The 18,686-nt window shown below is 49.2% G+C and overlaps 1 protein-coding gene across 8 annotated transcripts in view; it reads left to right on the top strand.

The window, feature by feature from the left end:
• The window catches only part of CBFA2T2 (CBFA2/RUNX1 partner transcriptional co-repressor 2), a 57,591-nt gene that overhangs the window by 33,814 nt on the left and 5,091 nt on the right, over window positions 1-18,686 (top strand). For 6 of the 8 annotated variants that reach the window (XM_033074776.1, XM_033074778.1, XM_033074784.1 and 3 more), the window contains exons 2-9: window positions 8,262-8,405; window positions 11,551-11,792; window positions 13,392-13,481; window positions 14,208-14,389; window positions 15,012-15,265; window positions 15,934-16,019; window positions 16,940-17,135; window positions 18,449-18,520. In XM_033074776.1, the coding sequence (XP_032930667.1) occupies window positions 8,262-8,405; window positions 11,551-11,792; window positions 13,392-13,481; window positions 14,208-14,389; window positions 15,012-15,265; window positions 15,934-16,019; window positions 16,940-17,135; window positions 18,449-18,520 (1,266 nt within the window). The remainder of the gene's footprint in view (window positions 1-8,261; window positions 8,406-11,550; window positions 11,793-13,391; window positions 13,482-14,207; window positions 14,390-15,011; window positions 15,266-15,933; window positions 16,020-16,939; window positions 17,136-18,448; window positions 18,521-18,686) is intronic. The other 2 variants (XM_033074777.1, XM_033074779.1) reach the window with 1 other exon arrangement.

Below are 18,686 nucleotides of genomic sequence, written 5' to 3' on the forward strand. Positions count from 1 at the left end.
GAGTTTGCCACTTGTTGGATCACTTCTTACTCTCTGGTGTAAACTTGGTGTTCACTGGACCCCAGAGAGGTGAATCCATGGCCTTGATGCTCTTGGGCAGGGCATCATTTGGGAGTGTAACCCCTTAAAGCCAACTCTTAATTTTTCTATCAAAAAAGCAGATGAGAGGGTAAAAGTGCTGCGTTTATTTTTTTTAAATACGAACATAATTAACTCAATTCTTGCTTTCACGCTACACAGCATTTCCAGTAAATAAAACCCAAGCTCTCTTTTGCCCTGACATCTCATTTCCCCACGTGTAGAAGCACCACAAAATAATGATGAAATAAAAAATGCCAGTCTTTGATAGCTGTTGCTGCAAGCCTTTCTCCATGGTGTCCCTTCTGTACGTGTTGTGTCTGGGCTCTGCCGGCCTCGGGAGCTGTTAATCTTCCTGGTGTTTTCTTCCCTGCGGCAAATGAGACACAGATGTTCCCATCTGGAAACTTTGCTCCTGCCACCGTTGTTTCCAGTCAGAGCTTTGGAGAGCAGTGCAGCAGGCTGAGACTTTAAGAACTAATTTTTTGCCGTGATTGTGATAATTGCCTGTTTGATATCTGTAACTGCTTTCATTTTTCATTCCCAGTGCTTTAGCCCAAGGAGTAAATAGTGTGGAGGAGGAAATATTTCTTAATATTGTTATGGGAGTGGGTGATTTAAAAAAAAAATCTTGATTCTGTAATGTTAAATGGAACAAGGAATTAATGAAAAATTACCGAAATACTTATCAGTAACTAAGCAAATGAACTAGTGAGCAACTCTGGTTTTGCTGAACAAGTGCCCTGTCCCAGGTTATAACCCAGCCAAAGGGGTGGTTTGGGGAGGCTGTGTGACTCCCCTCAATCCCTAAAGTGCTTCCTAGCCTAAGACTGCAATGCTGGCCTTGGTTTCCAGGAATGTATTCCTCTGGGCTATATTCCAGGGTGGCTGTCTCTGATGAGGGCAGAGCAGTCAGCCAGTGAGGATGAGGAGGGTTCTGTGCCCTGGGACACCATGGGCTCCCTGGCAGAGCTCACAGCATCCCTTTGAGACAGTGATGAGAAAAAGCTGTGGCCAGGGACATCAAGGGATGAACTTGGGTTCCCAAAATTTATTTGTAGGAAATTTGTAGGCTGTGGTGTGGTGGCTAAAGCAGCAACAGCTCTTGGGTGGAAATGGCTGTCAGGGTAACTATTGCCTGCCTCCTTCATGGAAAAGAGAGCAGGAGAGTGAGGATTACCACAACAGGGTGGTGTCTGTTCCTGTAGAAGTGAGATGACCAGAATTTGGGGGCTTGGTGTACAAGAGCTGTGGGGTGTGTTGGATGTGATAGTTTGTGGGGTGAATCCCACATCCAGGGTTTGGTCCTGGCCTGAGTCCCTGGCCCAGGGGAGAGCAGAGCTCAGGGGGCAGGAGTGCCATGCAGGCAGGTTTGTGCTGCTGGGTCTGCCATGGCCATGGCACAGGCAGAGCGGGAGCTGCAGCCCCTTGTGTGGCTGGGAACTGCTCCGAAATCCAACCTGTGCTACCGCTGAGTTCGTAGAGCCAGGCACATTAATAGGATTTTATAAAAATCACTGAAGGGCAAGACAGATAAAGATCTGCAGTCTGCCTTCAGGAATAAATTATTAATCTTATTTCCCTTATTAACTGCTTTCTGGACTGCTTGTGAACGATAACATACTTTGCTCTTTCAAGTTCTTCTATCTGAGTTTCACATTGAATTGAGATTTAAAGTGAAACAGCTGTGTGTGGGAGAGGACTAGATGGCAATGGAGATACACGCGTTTATTTTTGATTTATAAAATGCCTATCCCAGGCTCAGCAGCTCCCTCCTGTGTGATGCAAGGCTCTCCTGAGAGGTGCTGAGCCCTCTCCACTCCCACAGCATCTTACAGCTCAGGAGCTGGGATGTGCCATAAAACAGAGCTAAACAGGGTAAAAATAGGCTGATCACATGGAGTGGAGGAAATATCTGTACAGTGACATGAGTTACCCACTGCCACTGATGCTGGAGTAGCATCTTGGCCAGCTCCATGGCATGGGGGGAACAGGATGGAGAGACCTTGTGTGACCAGCCCTTGCTGGTGACCTGGTTATGCCACACACTCCTGTCCCCCAGTGCTGGTTGTAAATCACCTTTTGTTGACTTGAGCAAAGAGAGACCTCTAGGAACCACTCCACAAACCAATAAATGTCAGTATTTGTAGAGAGAAGTCATCTTGACTGCAGACCTTCCAGTGTCTCACCCTCCAAAGTGGGACAGACCCAACCATCCTTTTTTTCTGAAAGCTGCTGTGTTGGCTGCCTTGTTCCTGGTGCTTATCTTCAGTCTTCCCTCTCCATTGCTTTTTGATGCAGCAATGCTGCAAAAAGATAAAACATTACTTTTCCCTCGACGATGTGATTTGAGTTTGCACTTGGGGGAAGCTGTCTGGAAGCAGGTGAGGGAGGGAATTGCAGTGGAGAAGGAGTAAATGGCATCTTCTGGAAGCCTGAGTAATGATGCTCTTGCTTTGCATGTAGATCACTTCTCATCTGCATGCCTTGGAGAACTGCAAAGGTGCTCTACAGATGGCTTAGAGCCATCAAGGGGAGGGAAAGGCAACCTTGGAGCGGAGGAAAGATGTTAATAAAATTTAAATGTAATTCTTCCCATTTCTCAGTTCCTAAATGTGAAAAATATTAGCTTGGTGGAGACTGAAAACAGATGGTGAGCAGTTGGAGCAGATAAGCATGTTATTCAAAATAAACATTCGCCAAAGCTGGGGAGGTGGCGAACCATATTTCATTTCACCCTATTTACATTATCAGGTCAGGTTACACTGATGCTGCCTCTAGTCTGCATTCAGACGATCAACAGGGACCCTGTGAGAGCCAACTGCAGCACTCCTCCTCTCTGGGGACAGCAGGGCTGGCATGGCTGGGCTTGGGCATTTCCCTGGCCTGTCCCCCAGCATGAGACATGGAGCTGCTTGCAGAATTACAGAATAGTTTGTGTCAGAGGGGGCTGTTAAAGGTCTGTCCCTCCTTCACTTCCCTCTTTCCAGTGGCCTCTCTATCCATTTAGCCAGCTTTGGCACTGCTTTATCTGAAACCAGGGATTCTGGTCTGTGTAAATGGTGGGGAAAGAACTTCCAAGGACTGCTTGTAGGAAGGGTCATTTTGCTGACTTGTAGACAATCTATAATTCACAGATCATATAATAATAGATTAATATCATTCATAGTTTCATATAATTCACTGAACCTCTAGCCCCAGTGCTCACCTGAGGTGTCAGGGCCAGTGGAAAGAGATGTGGCTGGAGGGTGGCTGATCTCCCCTGCTTTGAGGGATGTTTTGGGATGGTCTGGATCACCTTTGGGGTGTCTGTTTGTCCCCTGGCTCTGGAATAAGCTCAGACCTGGCTTGTGGGTGACCAAAGAATTTCTCCTTCTGGGCCTGACCTTGGCTGTTGTTACTGGGACAGTTTTGCAGTCACTTGCTCTCAAGAGGGAGGTGTGAATTTGGGGGTTTTAACTTTTTGGGGTGAGGAGAGGCTTTTTAGGTTATGAATGTTGAAAACGTCTGCTTTGATTAAACCTCCTCTTTCTGTCTGAAATCATTACTTGCTTTCCCTCCTGAGACTGAACTACTGTGCAAACTCTTGTACACAGCCTTTTACTAAAAAAATACCTTTGTTAATTTTCAGGTTTGCAATGTAACTACTTAGTGGTAAAAGCTTGGTTGACAAGGTCTAATTTGGAGCCTGTTCTCTGTCCTGCAAGCTGCCAAAGGGAAAAGCAAACCCTTACCTGGGTATAGCTGCTGGTGTGGCAGGACAGCCTCATATTTCATGTGGATTTCTCTTATTTCTTCCAAGATATTTCATGGTTTGACTTCTGCAAAAAGCTGGAGAGCTCAAGTCTGCCACGTGAGTTGGTGAGACAGTTCTGACTCTTTGCAGTTTATTTACAAATGAGAGCTCCAAAATCACTCCAGGGCAGGCAGGTTCATCCTTCCTCCTTAACTCTCGTGCCATGGAATCAAGGGGAATCCTCTCTGTGCATCAGGAATGGCTTGAAGAGATCACTCAGGGAGGTGACTGGATTCAATTGTGCCCATGCAGACACTGCAGTGTAAATTCATATAAAACATCCCCATTTTCTGCTCTGTAGCAGTGGCTCTTCCTCTCTTCCCTTGGTCTCAGCAAATCCATGGCACTGTCAGGCAATCTAGATCAAGGCTTTCTCTTGAGCAGAGTGGAGCACCTCTTGATACTGCCTTGAATTATATTTTGAACTTTGGGAAGAGGATGAGGAGGAGACCATTTGTGTCTGTCTGCCTCACTCTCATTTTTCTCCACTTCCTTATCTTGCTTTTTTGGGGAAGGTAACATCCAGTTCTCCTCATACACTGTTTTTACTTATTTTTCATCACTTAGTTTATTCTCTAATTGCCAAAGGAATTTAAGGATTAATTTAAATTCCAGTGTACTTGAGATACTCCCTAACTTGTTGCTGTTTTTTTCTTCTTCTGCCTCTTCCCTTTTCTGAAGCCCACAGGCATGAAGAGATTAATAAAGCAGCTTCTTTATACAGTTTATAGTGCAAGTAAACACTGGGGTTACCTCTCACAGCAACACTCTTTGTACTAAACACCCTAGGTGGAAGACTTTTTAAAGAAAATGAATAGGATGAGATCTGTCTGGAGTTGGTGTTGAAACTGCCCCTCTGAAATGTGCTGTTGGAGAGCTGGGACTGCAGGAGTGGCACCTCTCTGAGAATCCATTGAGACCCCAGATTTTCTCTTGCCATCTCATCCCGTTGTCTCACTTTGCTCTTTCTCCTCTCCAGAAAGGAAAATCATCAGCTGCACTTGATGCTGACATATGTTCCTCTTTAATTTGTTCCGCCAGGATGGGAAGTGGAGCAGTGAAGGAAATCTGGTGCACACCAACAGCCAGAGAGGAGGCAGATGAACCCGGGGAGGGAGGGGGAGCTCCAGGTGCAGTCACAGCTCTGGGCTCTCTGCTCTCTTGCACACCTGGGCTCCTTAAATGGGACACACAGATATCTAGGGCAGGAGCACAGGCTGGTCTGTGCCCAGCTCAGCCGTGAGCTGAGATCTGGAGTTCAGCACTGTGAAATCTGCGCTGCACAGCCCGCCACTGCTGGGAGGAGATGGAATTCCTGCATGGAGCCAAGACTCAAACAGCATCTCATTGGGTTTCATTTTCTCTGAGTCACCCTCCCATGGGGAATTCCAGTATGTCTGAGGCTGGGGAAGAGCTCTCCCACCCAGGTGTCCAGGTCGCTGCTGCCTTTTTCCCTGGTCACCCTGGACAGGTCACTGCAAAGTTTGGACAATTGGCAGCTTGGCAGCCAAAAAGTTGTGCCATAAACGTGTCTGTCCTGCTCCTTCAGGCACTGCTTGGGAAGTAACAAAAGCATTTGTGTTTCTAATCCAGGTGAGGTTTGGAAGGAGGAGTTTTTGATTCCAGTTTGGGCAGGTATCTTGCTCTGTGCTTGGAACATTCAATCATTGACAACAATTATTCTTATTAGAGTATCATCCAAAATCTCTGATGGCATTTGACTCTTTAGGTGACACAGCTGAGTGACTTGCAGATGTTTTGAGGAGCATCTCAGCATCCTCCCTGTGCATCTGGAGGCAGTGCTAAAAAGCTGCTCTTGGTGAGCCAGTAAATATTTCCAAGTGGTGGAAGTGAAAGAATGAGACCAGGAAGGCAGCCTTTCTTCAGGGAGCAGTTCACTGGCTCAATTTTAGCCCCAGGTCAACACAAAGCTAACTCAAGCCCTTAGTCACAGCCTGGTTTGCTCAGATGATTCTCATTAAATGGACATGTTTAGGCTAAAAATGAAAAGCTTCAGAAAGATGGTTTTTATCTGCATTTATAGATGCCCTAGGTCATTAGCAGGAAGCTTTTAAATTTAACAATCCTGTTTGCTTCTTATCTGTTGTAGTGGGCTTGGAAAGGAAAGTGTTGGCTTCTTGTGGGCTTCAGTGTCTCACACAGTAGCTGGGTTTTTTTGGGGGGTTATAAATTCTATGCAAAATTTATCTCCCTCCTTGTAAATTCAGCAAATTAGTTCTGCTTTCTTAATGCGCCCTAGGAGGAACCTTTTAGGAAGGAATAAGAGAAGACTTAAGGATTTCATGCTCTCCAGAGTATGGCAGTATCAGGTTGGCCATGTACACCTGGGAGAGGGGGTTTCATGGGAAGAGGGAGGAGGCAGATGGGTGACAGTGGGTCCCTGGATGGTCATCAGACAGCTGACACAGAGTGCTGGAGAGGCACAATTAGTGCTGTTTTGATAGAAAAATTTGGGTCATTCAGCAGTGTGTCCCTTCCTTACCTGGGAGAGGGAACTCATACTTTTTGTGGTAGAATTACCCTTAACTGTATGTGCAAAATCTCAGTTTTGCTGCATTTATTTAGAGAGGATAGAAAGTCAGGAGGTTTTCCGTGCTCTTGCTGATAAACTCACCTGCTGGAATAGGTGCTGACATCTATAAATAATGTCATGTTCCTACATCAAAGCATGGTTATTCATCTGAATATCATATTCATGCATGGGAATGACAGGGAGAGTCTGCACATCAGGGTTCAGTTGTATGGAAGCTGGACCACATGTACAGTAGTTTGCAATATGGGATTAATGTAGTTATTATATATTAAAATTAATAGTCTTTTCCCATGACTTCAATATCTCCCCACTTCATGAAAGCAAAGCCTAGAATTTTTTCGTTTTCTTGAAAGCAGACTTAGATAAATGAAGACACAAATGTTCTGGGACGTGGGTTTTGTAGCAATTCCAACCCAAGTTATTCCACCTGTACTGACAGGGCAGGAAAACATGGATTTTCAGTGTGTATCATCCCTGTTTCCCTTCCTGCAAACAGCAAAAAGAAATGCTGGGAATAACAAAGTTCATTTGTTACCTCCTGGCATTCCCCATGACTTGCCATAAGGAAAATAAATGAGGCAGCTCAGTGGCAGAGCAGGTGCTGGGGCTGACAGAGCAGATCCCAGGCAGCAGCACAAGGGCTCAGGTGCCAGTTTGTGTTTTCTCTGCTCTTGAAAGCAGCGTTTTTGTTGTTGGGAGTAGAGAAGTAGCAGGTTTGGGTTGTATTTCAGTGCAGAATTTTGCTACCTATTCAGTGCTCTATGGGAATGCAGCATTTAATGGCTTTGCCCGGGCTCAAAAGCTGAGTTTCTTGCAGCTGACAGATATTGGTAAGAACTGTGGATAACAAATTAAATGGTAATGGTCCCGAGCCCAGCTTGCATCACTGGAGAGGTGGAAGTTGAGTTGAGCTCTGTCACAGCCTGAGCTGGGGTGCAGCTGGACGTGCTGGGGACCTGGCTGTGTTTGTGGGTGGGACAAGCTGCTCACATCTCCTTAGTGAGTTAATTGAGCGAGGGGAGTGGCAGCTTGAAGAGAGGAGAGTGGGGATCTCATCCCAGAGGGGTGATTTCTCTGGGGTCATGGACACTGGAGATGCTGGCAGTGCAATACAGAGCACCCCTGGAATGGGGCTGGCTCCCACAGGAGCTGTGCTTTGGAGATTCTTAGACTTTGTCTGCTGAGGTGTCTGCATTTTAAAAAACAAAAATACCTCAAAACACCCCTCTCAGAAGTAAAAAAACATTAGGATGTTTCTTCCTTTTTGTCTTGTGAAGCTGATGCCAGCAACTGGAGCTGGGAGTGTGGTCACACTGTTCCCCTGAGCTGGGACATCCCTCAAGGATGGAAAGGAAGCTGCAGTTTGAGTTGGTGATAGATTAGACACAAATACTGCACACAGGAGTGGGGTGTGAGTAGCTGATATCAGCTCACCTCTACAGCCCCAGGCCCATTCCAGTCACTTCTGGCACAACCCAAATCCACATGACTTGTTGCAGGGCTCCCAGAGGTTGGGATTCCTCTGGAAAGGCTCAGCGAGATGAGTGTGGGCACATCTGGGGAGTGTCAGAGAGATCTTAAACAGGGGCAAAGCAAACTGACAGAAACACTTTGAACAGCATCTTTGGGCATGAGGGGTGAGGAGATGGAGTCTGAGACTGGGGTGGTGAGCACAGACACCACGGGCATGACCGTGGGCCCAGCAGAGCAGCGTGGGAGCCCTGCGTGACTTCCCCAGCTCTTATCTTCACCCCTGCACTGTTCCTGGCGTGCTGGGCGGGGAAATGCGTGTTGGTGACTGTCACTAAGCCTTGCCACCTTCTCTTGGTACAGTTGCTGGTGAGAAGAGGGTGCCAGTGATGCCCGGATCGCCCGTGGAAGTGAAGATCCAGTCCAGGTCCTCTCCTCCCAACATGCCACCGCTGCCCCCCGTGAACCCTGGCGGCCCCCGGCCCGTGTCCTTCACTCCAGCTGCACGTAAGGGAATGCTGGGGGTCCCCAGGAGCAGCTCTGGGCAGGAGGGAAGGCTCTGCTCATGGAACTCACTGGGATGTCCCAGCCAGGGAGCAGCTCTGGGCAGGAGGGAAGGCTGTGCTCATGGAACTCACTGGGATGTCCCAGCCATCAGCCGGGGCACGGCGGGTGATGCAGCCTGGGAGGGAGGGAGGGAGGGAGTGGGGACTGGGGCAGTGCTGCAGTTCTGTAGTGCATGCAGCACATAAAACAAGGTGTGTTATCCCCCTTTGCCTGCTGCCTGCTCCTGGTGCTGCTGCCTTGAGTCTTTCCCTTCGCAGGTGCAGCCTTGATTTCCACCATAAACTCCTTAAGAAATTGAATCTTTTATCAGGTCAGCTTCAAGCAAGCCAAGAGCTGAGCTTTCCTCTTTATCTTTTGGAGGAGTTAATTCCCACTCTGCTCTATCTCACTTTGCAGACACCATTCCTGCAGCTGAGATTAGAAAGTTTTTCTTTTTTTTTAATTTCCCAGCCTTGAAAATTCCTTGCTGTCCATCCAGATTCTCTTTTCTCCATCTTCTCTTTATAATCTTTCCTATTAAGCCACAGTCAGTCCTGATCCTGCCCAGCTGTAGCACAGCCTTGCACCCACTTCTAACTGAGTGCTGCTCAGAGGTGACTTCATGGATGGGAAGGACCTTCAGCCTTTTTTTACAGCCTAGAAAGGGTCTTTTTTTTTTTCCTTCTTTAGCCAACATTTAAGCCATTTAATGTCTTTTTAAAAGCATTGTTCCAGAGCAAAGCTGCTTTACTTTGTTAGGCATGGAGTTATCTGACCCCCACACATGGCATGTACATATTTTCCATGCTCTCCTCACCCCTTTTCCCTGCACAGGATGTTCCCTAGCTGGTTCTGCGTTGCTGTGCTGTCCATGACAGTGTCTGGGCTATCTCAGAGTTCCATGCTGGCAGTGGGATTTGGAGATTTCCAGCCCAGCCTCCTGGAGGACACACTGTGATGTGCTGCGTGGTGCTGGCAGCAGCACTAATCACCGGGTTATCCCGCCAGACACATTGTCCCCATCTTTATGTGCTCAGGCGTTTTTAATGGCTCTCCTTTTGCTCAGGCAGAAAAAGACCATTAGCAAAGTGACAGAAATTAATTTTTCCAATGAGGATGCTTGGCACGCTGTTAAGGGCCAAGAAGCCTGAATCTGCCGATTGCAGATGACTTAATTGCCTCTTTCCAAGATAGATGAGAGATGCGACCTGTGGTGGAGTTCCTCCTTGCTCTTTCATTTCTCAGTTGCACCAGAGGGTCTTGGTCACTCAGTGGGGGTGTGACCTGCCCTGTCAAAGCCCATGGCTTGGGCAGGTGAGGTGGAGCACTGAAATAAAGCCATGCCTATAGATCACTAACACAGGCTTGGAGAAGCAACAAAACCTTTCACTGTGTAGGACCTCAGGCAGAATTTAAGAGTAGCCTTAGATGAGAACTCTGTTTCCAGGACTGTTATCATCCTGTCCCCAAACCTGCAATCCCACTGCTCTTGGTGCACTGCCTCGCTTGTTCCAGCGCTGTTCTCTCACCTGGAAGTGGAGGTGGCAGCCTGGCTGTGTGGTGTGTGGTGGAGCAGGTCCTGGTGATGTGCAGGATCAGATAACTGCCAGCTGCCCTGCGGTGGTGCCGTTGGCAGAGGGTCAGGAGGGGGGAACCCAGAAACACAGAGCGCAGTTACGGGGCTGTGTCTAACGGCAACCCGACCCCTGGCACCCCCTGTGCACCCTCCTTGGCAGCCTCTCCTGAGGTGCCCCACAGCCCCAGGGGTGTCTCATCTCCTCTTTCTGCTGAGGTATTAATAGAGCCCGTTGCTCTCCCCAGACTTTCATCTGAAAGAATAAGAGGAAGTGAAATAGAGAAGGGGGAAAGTGCCTCAGCTGTGGCTGCCGGAGAGCACGGAGCTGCACAACCCTTGCTGTTTGAGAGGAGCTTCTCTTGGCAACTTCACCCTATCTATAACCCTTTTATAGTGAAATAAAGGCCTTTATGAGTAATTGCCAGAAAGGCCTTGCCTTTCACACAGCTCTGGTGTACTCTGTGGAGCTGTACCTGTGGGTACATCCTGATGTCCCTGTTGCTTTGCTGCTTTGGGAGTGTGAACGGGAGTTTTTCAGCTTACTTTGCTCCATAAAACAAGGCATGAACTTGCATTGCCTGTGCACCTCCATCCTCTCAGTGCTGGCCTTCACCTTCATCTCATCATCTGTCTGTGAGGGCTGTCACCCCTTGGTTAGCAGGAACCACCTTTGATGGTCTCTGTAGCCTTATCTTTCCTTGCATCTTAACTGACTCTGGTTAAGTTTCCCTCCTGTGCTCACCACGAAGGTCCAGGTGTGTGGAGCCTTTCCAGCCTCTGACCCTGGATGCCCCAGAGTGGTTTAACTGTTCAAGCACCTCCTGTCTTCTCTGAAAAACCCCTCACTGGGTTCACCAGGATTTGGTATGATCCTTGTGAAGCTGCAGCAGAAATTTTGGCATCTTTTCTCACAAGTTTCTGCTCCTCCCACAGGCAAGGGGCAGCTCTACCAGGTGGTTTCAGGACTTCTCTGAACACCATCACTTGAAATGGTTTTTGTACCTTGTGGCTCCCTTGTCAGCACTTAAATCCATAAAGGATTCAGGGCTGGGTTTTTAAGGATAAACCCAGTAGATCAGCTATGACTCTATTTCCAGTGATATGCTTTTCACTCTGAAATTCTGGGTTTATATTGAGCTGGGGACCCAGTGCACAGCTGCTCATCAGACAGGGCTCAACATTGCACAACCACAGTGTGGGGATGTCAACAATTTATCCTAATCCCTTGCTGAGTTCCTGGACTTGCAGCCCTTCAGTCTGTTTCAACATGCTCACCAGTTACAGGAGGCAAAGTTGCAGATGGGAGCAGGTTGGAAAAAACAACTGTGTTTGCGAAACTCCCTGAGAATCCCCAGGGAGGGATGGCAGGCTCAGGGCAGGGTCTGTCAGCCCTCCTCAGACAAGGTGGAGCCACCTGAGCTGCCCCTCAGCAGCAGCAGCCTCCTGGCTGGAGGCTGGATCCACTTCAGCAGCAGAGCACAGGGATGTGCCCATCTGGTGCTCAGCATGGCTTCTGTGTCCCCTTTGCAGTGCCCAACGGAATAAACCATTCCCCCCCGACGCTGAACGGGGCCCCATCCCCACCCCAGAGGTTCAGCAACGGCCCTTCCTCATCCTCCTCCTCCTCACTGACCAACCAGCAGCTCCCAGCCACGTGTGGGGCCCGGCAGCTCAGCAAGCTGAAGCGCTTCCTCACCACCCTGCAGCAGTTTGGGAATGACATTTCACCCGAGATCGGGGAGAAGGTCCGGACCCTTGTTCTGGCACTCGTGGTAAGTCCTGCACCATCCCAGGCTGCCTGCCTTTTCCCACATCCTGGCACACAATTGTCTGTTTGCATCTTTGCTGAGCAAGACTCCTATGTTTGTGCTTCTTGAGAAACTCAATGACTTTTTTCTTGCCTTTGCTATGTTTCAAAAAGCTGTTGGTCCAGTAGCTTAGGCGTGAGCTTGTGTGCAGCTAAACTGAAGGAAACCTGGAAGGAATTGGACAAAACTTTTCTGTAAATCCTGGAATCACAGAATGGTTTGATTGGGACCTTAAAGATCATCTCATCCTTACCCCTGCCATGAGAATACCCTTCATACCCGAGTGAACAGGTCTTGCTGCAGAATAGTATCCAACATTTGTGTTTATACAGAATAACTGGGAGAAATGCTGTCCAGTGCATTAGATATGATACTTCACATGCATGACAAAGGCATGGAGTGACAGGACAAGAGGGAATGGCTTTAAACTGAAAAAGAGGAGTTTTGGATTGCGTATTAGGAAGAAATTCTTCCCTGTGAGGGTGGGCAGGCCCTGGCACAGGGTGCCCAGAGCAGCTGTGGCTGCCCCTGGATCTCTGGCAGTGTCCAAGGCCAGGTTGGACATGTGTTGGAGCAACCTGGGATAGTGGAAAGAGTCCCTGCCCATGGCAGGGGTGGAATGAGATGGCCTTTAAGGATGCTTTCAACCCAAACCATTCTGTGAGCTTGGACTGAGGCCCTGGAGCCCTGGGCAGCTGTGGTCCCTTAGGGCACCCAGTGGGGCTCCTGTACTGACCTCTGCTTTTTGGCACATTTTCTTTTGAGAGTCACCAGGCACTGAAGGGAGCTAGACTGCAGCAGCCTGGGCCACTTCTGCTTCCAAGGCTGGCAGCAAACCTGAGTCTGTCCATGTCCTCAGGGTCACTCCCAGGGCTTAAGCACTGGATATAAAATGCTACTTCTGCATTTATATAGCGCATTTAATTCCATGGATGTAGGGGAGTACCTTAGCCTGCCCTTTTGGGAAGGGAAGGAGAAGCTGTCCAGGACCCTTTGGCTGTTGTTCTCACCCTAGACTGTGCTTATTGCTGCAGAGGTCAGTGTTGTACATGCAGATTATCAAATGCTGCTGTCCCAGGGATTCCCCAGCCTGAGCAGCCCTGGGGGAGGCAGAGCTGGACCAGGAGAGGACCACAGTGAACAGAAGGCTGATGGGACTCCATGGATAGGTTAGATAAGGAGAACTGAAAGGGAGGAAGGGGAGGAATGTGTGTAGTTTTGAGCAGCTGGGATCAAAGTCTGACTCTTCACAGCCTGCTCCAGCATGCAGTAGATGCCAGCTGGGTATGCCAGCTGGGTCCTGCTGCCCTGGAGTCAGCCTCTGCCTCCCACCCTGGAGCTGGGGGATGCTGAGCCAGGCAGCTCCCACCCCTCTCCTAGTGCAGCATTCCTGCTCCACTGGTCTGAGCCTTGCTGACTGCATCCAGCAGGATCCAATGCAAACACTGTCAGTCCTGGAGTGGCAGATGCTGTCTCCCTCCCAGTTCTGTTCGTTTGGAGACATTTCCCACATGTCTAAAATAAGAGAAAATTGTCATTTCATTTCTTAATTTCTTTTCTCAGAATTCAACGGTGACAATCGAGGAATTTCACTGCAAGCTGCAAGAGGCGACCAACTTCCCCCTCCGGCCGTTTGTGATCCCCTTCCTGAAGGTGACAGGGAGCTACTGGGGCTTGCTGACACTCCTTGTGCCTGCCTGTGCCTCTTGGCAGTGTGACATTGCTGGGAAAGCTCTCCTTGCAAGCACCACAGCAATTCTGCTGGAGTCCAAGTCAGACTGCACAGAGCATAGCGCTGGCCGTGTGGGACTGGCTGACGTTGTGCCGTGTGCCACATATGTCTGCTTGTGTGCTGGAGATAAAGGAGGCAAACCAAGCTCAATGTGGCAGCTTCTGAGCCTGTAATCTTATTTGCAAATGTTCAGATCTAGAATGTTTGAAGTGCTGGCACACGGAGTCTGCCTGGGATGGTTCAGTCACAGAATTGCAGAATGGTTTGGGATGGAAGGGACCTTAAAGCCCATCTCACTCCAGCCCCTGCCAGGGCAGGGACACCTTCCACTAGACCAGGTTGCTCCAAGCCCTGCCCAACCTGGCCTTGAGCACTTCCAGGGATGGAGATTCCACAACATCTCTGGGTAACCAGATGCTGGAAGCACAAAGTGCTTCCTGTAACACTTGGATTTTGGGTCCACCGACGTCAGGCTCCTGGGAAAATACAAGTAAATCTCACAGTGCAGACACCAGGAGCTGGAGGATCCTGAGTAGGGGTCAAGGGCCACAAGTGTTACTGCTCTGAGGTATTAATGAAACCCAAACCTTTTGGAACAACTGGAAACCCCTGCCCTGCTGTAATGCAATCCTGTGCTTGTTTTCCAGGCCAACCTCCCTCTGCTGCAGCGGGAGCTGCTGCACTGTGCCCGTGCTGCCAAGCAAACGCCCTCCCAGTACCTGGCACAGCACGAGCACATCCTGCTCAACACCAACACCACGTCCCCTGCTGACTCCTCTGAGCTGCTCATCGAGGTCAATGGCAATGGCAAGAGGCACAGTCCAGACAGGTGAAAAACAGCTTTTGTCTCTGCTCAGCTGTTGAAGTTGTGACTTCTGTTTTATCTTTGCTGCTGACAAAGCTTTAAGCAGCATCCAGGATCTTATCACTCCCAACAACTATTCTGGCTGTTCTAAGACTCCAATGACTGCTCCTACTGTACTGTGAATTCAGGTTGAGTTCCTCTTTCAGGCAGGTTCCGTCCCAGAGGGACTTTTGGGTAGTGCTGAAAAGCCTGAGCCAGAGAGCTGAGCAGCTTCCCACCCCCAAGGCAAAGAACAGAGGCATTGGCAGGGCTGGGAAGGATGCGCTTCATTTTCACCACGTTTTATTCCAAGATAAAAGTTGTTATGCAATTATGTGGAGCATGCCTCAAATTTATAAAAACTGTGAAATTTTAATTTGGTCATGCTCAGAGAGATGAATCACAACACTCAGGCATCCTGAACCCTTTTCTTTGATGGGGTCACTTTGTGCATCACCTCAGAAACTGAGCACATTTATTTGAGTTCCCTGCATTTACCCCATGGTAAAATCATTGCTGCCCAAACCTTGCTGATTCTGAATCTGCATCTTTCTAGGTACATTTATGGGATGCTAAGGAAAGCCTGTCTCTGCTGTTGTGATTTCAGGAGGGAAGACAGCAGCTTTGAGAGGGAACCACTGCCGACAGAGCCTCCGGCCAAGAGGGTTTGCACCATCAGCCCCGCGCCCCGGCACAGCCCTGCCCTCACCATCCCCCTGATGAACCCCAGTGGGCAGTTCCACCCCACCCCACCACCCCTCCAGCACTACACCTTGGAAGATATTGCCACCTCCCACCTCTACAGGGACCCCAACAAGATGTTGGAGCACAGAGAGATCCGGGACAGGCACGGCGGGCTTGGTGAGAGTCTGGAGGGCTCCTCATTGAGCTTTGGTGTTGGTCTCTGCTTGGCCACTCGTACCCAAACATGTGTGATGCTGGACATGTCCTCACAGCTGAGTTTTTGCAGGGAGTTCAGAGGAAACAACTCCCCATGGGAAGTTACAAACAGGAAGATTGAGAGTTTGTATTTCTCTGTATCATGAGCTGGAGTCACTGAGGGGTGAGGAGGAAGGACTGGGTGTGTGAGTTGAGTGTAGCCAATGCAGCAGGCAGGAAGAGAGGACAGGGAAATAGAAATTAACTTTTCCAAAATCTCCAAAGCAAGAGAGCAGAGATTGACCCCCTGCCCTGTTTTTCCAAGGGATGTGTGGGAGGTGTATGATGTGTTTCCAACACAACAGCCTGAATCACAGACTCTGAGCTGCTGTGACTTTATAACAGGAGAACCAGCTCCACAAGCAGGTCAGAGCTGGAGCCACAAGTGGATTGGTAGCACTTCTCAGATAATGGAGCAGACAGGGATAAAAAAACACCAGCATGGAATTACCCCTGTAGAGCTGCCACCTGGAGACGTGTTTTAAAATCCCAGCTGTGTAGAGCTGGAAGTGGAGCTCTTTATTCTTGCTTTGGGGCCACTTCTCTTTGCACTGGCCCATCTAATCCCTGTGTGGCTTGGCTTGTTGCAGGGCTGAATGGAGGCTACCAGGACGAGCTGGTGGATCACCGCCTGACAGAGCGGGAGTGGGCGGATGAGTGGAAGCATCTCGATCACGTAAGGAACTCCAGGGGCTGTGGGAAGCTCTGTGGGAAGCAGCACCCCAGTGTTCCACCTGCTTCACTTGGTGATTTCCTTGTTGAAACCATATCCAGGCTCTCCTGGTGACTGGTGGAGGAACAAGCAGGTGGAGGAGGGCTGAGAGGAGCTGTAGCACTTTCCTGTCAGGTTTCTCTGCCCATGGTCAGTGGAAACTAAAATCAATATGGATGAAGTGTCTGGAGCTGGGGAGCTGCTCCTGCAGGGCATGGCCAGGTGCTGCCATGGCTGGCTGAGCAACCAAACCCAGCCTTATCCCCACTGGGATCTCTTCTGCCCCAGCCCTGGCCAGCACAAGTGCACAGGTGTGCTAAGTGCAGTCAGGATATGGACTAAAAAAAGGAGTAAATCTATCATTACTGTATTTTAAGACTTTTTTTCCCCTGAGGTGCCAGCTTTTTATGGACCAAAAAAGGCACCAACAAGACCTGGTGCTTCTGGCAGATTTTATGCTGAGCTTTTTCCTTCTGAGCAAGGCAGCTCCTCCAAGCACTTCACTGCTGTTTCCCTCAAAGAGATGGGATTAAAATTCAGCTTTGATCATAAATGCAGAGAGACCTCATGGTCTAAAGCTAATGGGTTTTTTGAAGGGGATGGGGTTGGGGTGGAACAGAGGCCCTGTATCTGAATATTTGGAGTAAGGCTGTGACTGTGGAGCACTGACACCAGGATCACAACCAACCCTAATTCTGTAGGAAAGTGGTGGAGCTTTCCTCTCTGCTTTTAGGATCACAGTCAGGAGGTGTTGAGCTACCTGCTACTGTATCCTTGGGCATGGCAATGCCAAACCCTGGGAAAGCACCTTGCTTTTGTCTCAGCTGCTGGGATGGTCCCTCCAGGGCGAAACCCTGCGTGACTGCGACCCCTTCCTTCCGCAGGCCCTGAACTGCATCATGGAGATGGTGGAGAAGACGCGGCGCTCCATGGCGGTGCTGCGGCGCTGCCAGGAGGCCGACAGGGAGGAACTCAACTACTGGAAACGGCGCTGCTCCGAGACGGCCGAGCCGCGCAAGGCGGGCGCCGAGCTGCTGAGCCGCCAGCACAGCCCCGCCAGCGCCGACTCCGTGGGCAGCGGTGAGCAGGGCTGGGGGCACGCAGGGCTGGGCACGCAGGGCTGGGCACGCAGGGCTGGGCACGCTGTCCAGCCTGGGATAGGTTTGGTTAAGCACTGCTCAAGTGGTTTTCTCAAGGAGAAAAAGAGAGGCAAAACAGGAAGCGGCTTTTGACAATGTCTAAAGGCGGCTTTGCTCACCCGTTGTCACTGCTGGCCAAAGTTGGGCCAAAGCTGATAAAACCCAGAGGGAAAAGGGGGAGAGGTGTTAGTCTCCACCACTGTTCCCCTTCCAGTCCCTCTTGCCTGAAGGATTTTAAATGTCAAGGTCTATTTATTCTAAAAATATCCAAGGCTTTTGTAAGTGTAATAGCTACCTGTGTTACTAATTCTATTTTTGTATTATGAGTCAACTTTATCAAAGCTGACTAGTTTCACCCTCCAGTATGCAAGGCTTTGACCCTATAGAAAAAACAAGTCTAAAATGCTGATTTATTTCAATGTGATTCTGATTTCCATCCTAACAAACCCACTGCAAATCAAGTTCTGGGGAAAAAACCCTCTGATTATTCAGTAATAGAAATGGATTTCTTCTGGCAAGAATAAATGTCAATTTGATGTATATTCTACTTGTTTGTATACAAAATACAGAGTGAGTCTTCCTTCAAGTTGCTCCAGTTGCCACAGGCTCCAGCCTGAGGAGCAGTGGGTGTGTGTGACAGCCTGGGGGGCACAGTCAGCTTTTAGCCCTTCTATATTTAAGTATATCATGACTAATACACTTCCAGCCCTGTGTTGTTAAATGTGATATAATTTAAAATTTTGATGTAAATTTGGAATGCTGTTGCTTTCTCCCCTTGTGGGACCTAGGGGTAATTTTCAAGCTCTATTGCTCTTGTGAAAAGGTGCAGTTAAGCATCAAGCAGCATCTCCAGGTGTCTTGGAGGACAGTTTGTCCACCAGTTCAAGCCTTTGAATTGCCCTGGGATTGGGAAGTGCTGTGCTTAATATAAACTGCTGGTCTGCAGATTGATGCTCACAGCCTCTGGACAGTGCAGAGGTTGGATAACATACATTTATAAGCATTTCCTGTTGTTTTAGAGTACCAGGAGATAGGTTATACAGTGTCATAAATTATGCAAGGTGCTAATTAAATGCTGTAATTTATCATCTGAGTGTTTGAGGAATGGCTTTAACCGTAGGAATCCTCTGCTTTGAGTTTGAGCTGGTCAATCCTTCCCTGCCCTGTGGTGTCCTGAGCTACCACTGGGCACATGAGCAGCAGCTGGGTGTGGTATGAGGCTTTGCCAACCTTTCCCTGTGTCCCTTACTCCAGCAGATTCCCTGCGGGAGTTCAGCAGCAGGTCGGGACCGGGCTACGTCACGGAGGAGATTTGGAAAAAAGCCGGTGAGTGTTTGCGGTGACCCCAGCCGGGGATCCTGCCCGGGCTAAACACAGATGCTGCAGATTTGCTGTCAGAAACAGCAGGAGCCCAGCTGCAGGAACGCCCAAGGATGTGCACATCTGGCTGCCAACATCCCACCCTGGCTTTTCCACAGGGCTCTGGGCTCCT

Source organism: Catharus ustulatus, chromosome 17 (genome assembly GCF_009819885.2).
Source record: "Catharus ustulatus isolate bCatUst1 chromosome 17, bCatUst1.pri.v2, whole genome shotgun sequence".
NCBI lineage: Eukaryota > Metazoa > Chordata > Aves > Passeriformes > Turdidae > Catharus > Catharus ustulatus.